Here is an 8430-nt window from a genome sequence, read left to right on the forward strand (position 1 = left end):
TTATTTGTTCTCTGTGTAATAGCTTACATCTGATAAACCCCCTCCCAATCCATCTCTCCCCTAACTTCCCCCTACCGTGGCAACCACAAGTCTGTTCTCTGTATCTGTGAGTCTCTTTCTGTTTCATAGATAAGTTCATTTGCGTCATATTTTAGATTCCACATGCAAGTGATATTATATGGTATTTGTCTTTCTCTTTCTGATTTATTTCATTTAGTATGGCAAAGTTTCTAGGTCCATCCATGTTGTTTCAGATGGCATTATTTCACTCTTTTTTAAAAATAGCTGATTATTCTTCTGTTGTATACATATGTAGCACGTCTTCTTTATCCACTCCTCTGTTGATGGACACTTAGGTTGTTTCCATTTCTTTGCTATTTCCGTGTCTTTGCTATTGTGAATGGTGCTGCTGTGTACATAGGGGTGTGTGCACCTTTTTAAATTAGAGTTTTGTCTGGATATATGCCGAGGAATGGGATTGCTGGATGATATGGTAATTCTGTCTTTAGTTTTCTGAGGTACCTCCATCCTGTTTTCCACAGTAGCTGCACCACCTTACATTCTCACCAACAGTGTAGGAGAACTCTCTTTTCTCCACATCCTCTCCAGCATTTATTTTTTGTAGATTTCTTGACAATGGCCATTCTGACTGGTGGGAGGTGATAACTCTTTGTAGTAGCATTTCTCTAATAATTAGTGATGTTGAGCATCTTTCCCTGTGCCTATTGGCCATCTGTATGTCTTCTTTGGAGAAATATCTATTTATCCTTTGCCCATATTTTATTTGTTGCTTAGTTGTATGAGGTCTGGTTTGTCATATTGTTTACAAATATTTTATCCCACTAGTAATTTTTTTTAAAGAGAAAATCTTTTAAGAACTTCTGGCTTTAGACTCAGGATTCAAATTTCTACTAAATGGCTGAAGGAAACCACTTTTTCTCAACTGGGTTTATGCTTTCTCTGAAGATAGGTCATATCTGTATAATAGTAGAAGGCACATTGTTTTGCTTTTAATCTTCAATCTGAAAACACTGATTTCTCAAAAATCCCTTGTATATGTCAGGAGTAGAACTATGGGCTAAAATGAAGAACTCAAACCCAAAACAAAACACAGCTTTCTCATGTGCAAGTGGTGGTAACAAGACAAAAGCCAGGAACTGTTACATTAAGTAAAAACGCACTCCAAATGCTGTGGAAAGGCACAGAAAGAACTGGATATAGAACAAGCAGGTTGGGATAGATGAGATCTCTTTCAGCTTCAATATTCTTTAGAGTCCATGCCAGAAAGTATATTTGAACCTCTTATCAAACCAGAGATGGACGTGGATAAGTGGAGAGAAATCCTAGAATAGAGTAAGTGAAATGGATCACTGTTTTTCTCAGTCTCCTGGCATGGCCTATGTTGCACATGGGGCAGAAGGACAAGTGGCGAGTGTTCCTCTACTGTGTCTCGGTGCGTTCTCCAGCAAAAGGCCGCAATGTATGATTGTTCCCTTTGTATCTACTTCCCCACTAGGCTGGCATCTCCAAGAGGGAAGGCTTCTACCTGGTTTTACTCACCATTTATCTCTCCTGTGTCTAGCACAGAAGCCATTATATAATAGGTGCTCAGTAGATATTTTTCTTTTTTTTTTTAATTTTTTATTATTATTATTTTTTTTTTACCTTACAATATTGTATTGGTTTTGCCATACATCAACATGACATTTTTCATTGTAAGAATAAAACTAAGGGTCTTTTAGAAAATAAAAACAGTCATTAAAAATGGCTTTATCTATATGAGTTATCTACAGTTGTCAAATTCATAGACACAGAAAATAAAAGGGGCTGAGAAGGGCAAAATGGGAGGTTAGTGTTTTGTTGGTACAGAATTTCAACTTGTAAAGAGGAAAAGGTTCTGGAGATGGATCATGGAGATAGTTGCATGACAACACGAATGTCCCTAATGCCACTGAACTGTACACTTAAAAATGGTTAAAATAGTAAATGTTAGATTGTGTGTATATTTTGCCACAATAATTTTTAAAAAACGGATGGCTTTCCTGAGAAAAAAGCAGGGTTATTCTTGGAGGATGTTGAGGATCACCTAAAAAGAAGCCTCTGATGTTTAGGAACCACATTCTATGATGTGCAGACAAGTAAGTAAACCAAAGCAGAATTTGCTAGTGGAAGAAGGCCCCTCAGACCATGACTTGAAAACATGGATCCAGTCCAACCCCATCATGAGAGATGAGAACCAGGGCTTTCTCTCCTCTATTTCGCAAGATCTGTCACCTCTCACTTAGCGGCTGGAGGTCAGTTTACCCATTCCCTGGTCATGGGACCGTCTACGCTCAGGTTCAGTGGACAAATGGTTTCAAGTTCCGTAAGGCTGGGGCCAGGGCCCCCAGCTGTCCCTCACTGCAGGTCTTCTCAAGTTGTTTCTCAAGTTGGCTTTGTCAACATTAACTCGAAACTTTGGCTTTTCCATTTTGAAGGAGCAGGCCCAGCCAGCAGCCATCTTGGCCGTCAATGGAGCACGAAAGTGTCAGCTTCCACAGGGCGTGAAGCAGCTGGTCCCCGGCAAAGAAAGTGTCCAAGGCCTGCTTCTGCCCGTGGACGTGCTTTCAGGAGCAGAACATGAGTGTGTTTCGTCCGACGACATCTCCCTGCCTCCAGTCTCAGGAAGCCCCGATTCTCTCCTCGCTCTGTCTGACATGGAGCTGGAGGCACCTGTCAGCCCGTTCCCCCGCCATCACCTAAGCGGCCACCAGATACAGACGGGGGCCAGCGGTCCAGGAGAGGCCCCGGAATCTGGCTTTCCTCCACCTGCTGCTTCTGCTGATGCTTGCAATGATAAGAGAGAAACGTTTTCAAGTCATTTTGAGAAGCCTTCCCCGCAGGTCCAAGCTGAGCCCCCATTAACATCCCAAGGATTTCTGGAAAAGAGTACTGCCTTCCACAAAATCAGTGCTCAACTTCCAGACAGCATGTGCAGTGAAGTGCATGACAGAGCTTCGCAACAGCACCCCCAGGCTCAGGGGCATTTGCTAGAAACACCAGAGAAAATGCATGCTGATAATAACGTCACTAAAACCCGAAATAGGCTGCATGCTTCCCAGGATGCATTCTCGGGCCTCGGGTTTCAGCCAGGGCCCAGCCAGGCCTGTCAGAGGCAAATGGTTCCCCGAGAAGAGATTATAAGTATACCAGCTAAGAACAGCATGGTCAGCCTAGCTGGCCAGGCCCCTAATTTCTCCAGGCTCCTGTCTAACGTAACTGTCATGGAAGGTTCTCCAGTGACTTTGGAAGTTGAAGTAACAGGATTTCCAGAGCCTACACTGACATGGTGGGTAGCCTATAATGACAAGCCATAAACAGAAACAAACTGAATCTCTTCTCTGAGCAAATCATTCTGTGTGCACTAACTTTAAAGTTTAGGGGAAGCTGGTTAATGTTCTACATCACTGCAGCTGTGCATGTTTCAATCTCACATCAAACCCCCAACTCTCACTTTGAGTAGCCACATGGCTAACACCCCTAAAAAATAACCATATAAAATAGTAATTTAACCAAGTCCAAAAGCACTGCAACTTAGTCACACCATTTTTTGGTATCAGTTTAACATTCCACATTTCTAAAGATTGTGGCTTGAGCTTCTTTCCTTCTGTTTATTTCTACACAAGCATGAAGTTTTCTTGGTTTAATAACCTGAATTCAGTGAAAAAAAAAAGCATTTGGGTATTTCCCTTTTCTGTCATTTACCTGTTTCATCTTTTCCCTCTCGCAAGAGTCACACATGCCACTTTTCTAATATTGTTTATTTCACTAAGATTTCTTTTTATAAATTTCTTCGATGTTGAAGATGGAATAAAAATATTCCCTTCATAGTTGCTTCTATGATAGGCAATAAGCCAGCCCCTTTTTGAAAGGTGGCATAATAACTGAGCTGTGAACAATGTGGTTTTACTCTAGAGACATCATTATTTTTAGCCTATTTATTTTAATAAAAGTAAAACACAGAATACAGGTTTTAAATCATTGTTGTTATAAAAGCAGTTCTAACTTCCTTAATATGTTGGTTACTTTCAAGCATTTAGAAACTTTTCAACCTTAAATATATTTCTTTGTGGACAAAGTTACTAAAATGTGAGCACACGTTTATATTTATAAGCTAAGTAAAATAGCATTTGTTTATCATAATGTTCAGTAGACAATAACAATTTCAATTACTGTGTTTGCCCATTGATGGTACTTGAAGTATGGATCAGTTATCTAAATAATTTATGAAAAAATGTTGGTCTCTCAGATTATTAAATGAAATTGCACTTGGATTACAGTGCAGCCATTTATGCTTTTTGTCTTATTTTGTTGTCTTTACAATTGCATGTTTTTTACAGATCAGGAACTTTGTATTTATGAATTTACTATCAGTAAATTCATTATTTAATATCATTATTTAATTCATTATTAAATATTAGTTTCACTCCAAAAAAAAAATGTTGTTTGAAGTGTTTCTTGTTTTTATCCACACAAAAGATGGCTTGGTTAGCATTTATTGTTGAAGAACTACTGTGATATTGTGAAAAAAAATATCTTGCCCTTGAATTTACAACAATTTTTCTCAGTTAACAACTGGCAAGCTGTCAGGGAATCAGTCTTAGGACACTCAGAAAAATGCAAAATCATCACTCAGGCACTGGGAATAGAAAGTGATTCAGGTTTGTCACCGCTTCTTGGATGGAACAACATGGGGAGAAATAAATAAGCAAGAATCTAGAGTGTGCAAAATAAACAAATTATTTGCTTTATACAGTGCTGCAGCTAAGTGCTCATATTCATAAGAAACTTTTAGAAATGTGTCATTAACAGTAACAATCCAATTGCATGAATGTCCTTTATAATTAGAAATCATTTTCTTCTAATGAAATTAATTCACAAAAATTAAATGAGCTCATCTTGCTAGCAAGTGCTATATCTGTACCTTCTTCTAAAGTGGCACATTGGTATTCTCCAGGGATCTTGCAGGATGAGTTTGATGGGGAAGAGTCTTGCTTCAGTAGCTCTAAGAAGTCACAAGCTGCTGTTTCATAGCAGCTGAAAGAATGACACAGGTCAAATAGAAGGTGCCATTTCCCACTGGGGGTAATTGTTGCCATGAGAAAATGACGGCCCAGTGTAACCAGATGGCCTGGTTTTGTTAAGAGGAGTTGGATATCTGAATTTTCATATGCAATATTCTAATTATTAAATATCAAAAAATTCAGTGTTTAAAAAAAACAGTCTGAGTCCATCAAATACTTTCTTGGCCACCAGTTGCCAACCACTGCTTGAAAGATAAACAGCCCCACTGGGTTTGTGGTTGCTGCAGAGTTCCTGCTAATGCTAGAAAATATTGCAGTAGCAATGGGCCCAATTGCAGTGTTTATTAGAACTTGGAAATGATGTGAATAAACCATGATCCTGACTTTAAAAATTGACTCTCTGCTTCAGGTACAAGAAGGGCCAGAAATTGTCTGCAGATGGGCGCTTGCAGGTTTTACACAAGGAGACGAGACACTTGGTGTTCATTCCGAAGGTATGCGAGGCAGATGCAGGCCTCTATGTGGCGTGGGCCCAAAACCCTAGCGGCATTCTCTCTTCCAGTGTCATCCTCCACGTGACAGGTAACCGCAAGCCGCCCATCAGGGGCATAAACTGGGTCACGCTGTGTGTCGTCTACGTTACCATGGCCCTGATGTACTGGCTACTCACACAGTAAGTGCAGGGTTGGCACCCGGGGATGTCGATCTCATGAGCCTAAAGGACAACAATACAGCTGTTTTTTTCCTGCATCTCCCGTTTAGCATCCCCCACCAAGTGCACTTCCAGTCCAGCCATATTGCTTTTTTGGCTAATGCCACAGCTCTGGGAAATAATCAGATTTTCTTTAGTGCTTTAATGTATTTGAAGAGCTTGGTAAATCATTAGCAGTGAATCAGGATACAGCTTTGAATTCTAGAAAGAGATGTGTTGAGTGCAAAACCCAGTCAAATTATACTATCTTTATTCCCTCCTAATTTAAGAGCATGCAAACCAAGGCTTATATAGATATGCAGATGTGAGTTTTATTTCAAATCCAGTTGTTTCATAATCTGTTTTTAATTGTACTCATAAACATCTTCTTGTAGAATAAGAGTAGAAATGTTGAGCTAAAATTGTAACTTTCATTATTGCACAAGATGTCTTTCAATTTTGCTTTTCCTGTTTTGATCCCATTTATTGAAATATGTTCTATGTAGTTTCAATGTAGCCTACATTCCTGAGTCTGAGGATGGCACTGCAAACAGTCATTCCCCCTGTTGATCTCATGGGTTTGACATTGGAGAATAGATGTGCCGTCACCTTTAAATGGAGATTGAAACTTCCATCAGCTGTGTGTGTCGCAGAGCAAGGTGGAGCATAGCTGCGGAGGTGGACCAGCGGTCCTCCGGTCCTCCCACTGGCGTATTTTGGGCAGCCATGTGTGTACAATTGTAACCAGCTCCTCCTGCTTCTAGTCTTGTCCTGCTGCTAACCATTTTTACAGCCATTATGGTGGTAAGGCATCTCAGTGCTCATTTTCCCATTTGGAAATGGGTTCATAGTCTACCTCTTGGGCAATTGATGGTTTTAATTTCATCTTGTAAAGATACGAGAAATGGAAAGTGCTCTATGAAGGCTAAGGGTAATTATATACTTTCATGTAATTTGTCATCACACTGCCTCCTGCCCACTATTTCTCCTTCAGATATTTGTTTCTTTAGAATATTAAAAATTACAAGAGTGGAGTCAGTATGTGATTTTGAACTGTTTCCACGTAGGAAAATGATGTTTTCTGAATTGAAACTGAAATCCTTTCCAATTTCTTAAGACTATCTCTTTTTCAAAGATTTGAAATTAAACTCAGGGGGATATATTTAGTATGATCTCAGAGAGAAAAAGTATATAATAGGATGACATAAGATGACGTCTATCCTTTTCTTATAATTATCCCTGTAATATTGAAGAATGTTCTATGCCTTTCTGAAACATATTATTCAGAAAAGAGGATCATTATTTTAGTTCATTAAAAAAAATAAGCATGTATAGGAGAAGCATTTGTTTTTAGATTTTAAATGTAGTCTCATCATGTTAGGGTAAAATCTATAGTTGAAAGAATATTCATTATAGATTTTTGATAGAGGGGAGGAATTAATTATGTTGCTATAAAGACTGCAAATAAAAATATTTAAATTTAATATATTCAAGTTTATATTAAAAAGTTACTGGATGTTATCTGAAGATGTGAAATGTGTGGCTAAGTAAAAATATATGTGTGGCATATATTTTCTTGTGCTGTGTATTCAGTTTAATTAAAAAATTTAATCTCTTAAATTTCTTAAAAATTTTGACAGAAACCTATTAAACACTTATATATGCAGAATCCCAGGGAATCCATAGTCTCTTAATTTACCTATCGTTTTTGTCCAGTTTCAAGTATTGTGAATATCTTGCCAAATTGCTGTTCTCATTTGAAGCTAAAGAGTAAAACCTACTTATGTCCAAAGAGGGCTGGCAGACCCAGGTAATAAATTCTTCTCTTACTCTGTGTCTATCTTGTTAATTTAGTGGGATCTCCCATCCCATTTTGTCAGTTTGGTTGAATTTTTTCAATAGGAGAAAATCAAACAAAAGTTTAATAACGTGTACATCAGAGAGACATATATATATATATGATTTATACCTATTTACTTCTAAATTCTGGACAGTTAGAAATATCAAAACACTTTTCAATAAGAAAATGAAAATGACAAAAAATTTTTTAAGAACCTATACTCGATACCTTGAAGAAATGCAACGCAAAATGTGTTTTGAGCTTCTGATAAGGCAAAATCATTTTTTCCTGTTTTTATTTCCTAACAAAAGGATGTATAAACATCTGATAGTAAAGTTTTTTTTTTTTTACATTCAATTCCAGGACAAATTTACCGTAGGAATCCTCATATTTGAATCTTTATATATTCTATAATATCTAAAATATTTGGAGAAAGAAGTAGGAACATTTAGCTGATTCATTCAATAATGCTAACCATCACTTAAAACCAAGACGCAGGCTTAAAATAAATTATTGCAAGAACTTTCTAACCACTTCATCCACGTTTAAATTTCTTCAAGTGTCACACAAAGCCCCTCAGTACCTATGTTTCCATTCCTAGCCTCTGTCCCATCCCTTCTGATCCACACCAAGTGCTACCTAACTTCAAGTTGTACCCTATCCTGCTCTTACTTCTCTTCAGTCCTCCTTCCCAGAACTGCCTTACTGTGGTCCACCCAGCTTCATGTGGCTTAATTCCTGCTTATCCTTCCAGGTCCTTTTGAGACACAGCCTCCCCAGGAAGCCTTCTGACCCATCAAGTCCAGTATAGATGCTCCTGCCATGTGCCGTGTCAT

The 8430-nt window shown here is 38.4% G+C and overlaps 1 protein-coding gene across 2 annotated transcripts in view; it reads left to right on the plus strand.

Annotated features, from left to right (window-relative positions):
* The window catches only part of CCDC141 (coiled-coil domain containing 141), a 231792-nt gene extending 224418 nt beyond the window's left edge, over nt 1-7374 (plus strand). For both annotated transcript variants that reach the window (XM_010859751.1, XM_010859753.1), the window contains 2 exons: nt 2478-3328; nt 5473-7374. In XM_010859751.1, the coding sequence (XP_010858053.1) occupies nt 2478-3328; nt 5473-5740 (1119 nt within the window). In that variant the 3' untranslated portion in view covers nt 5741-7374. The remainder of the gene's footprint in view (nt 1-2477; nt 3329-5472) is intronic.
* Nucleotides 7375-8430: the final 1056 nt, after the last annotated feature.

The sequence above is a fragment of the Bison bison genome, unplaced genomic scaffold (assembly GCF_000754665.1).
Source record: "Bison bison bison isolate TAMUID 2011002044 unplaced genomic scaffold, Bison_UMD1.0 scf7180017864460, whole genome shotgun sequence".
NCBI classification, from domain to species: domain Eukaryota; kingdom Metazoa; phylum Chordata; class Mammalia; order Artiodactyla; family Bovidae; genus Bison; species Bison bison.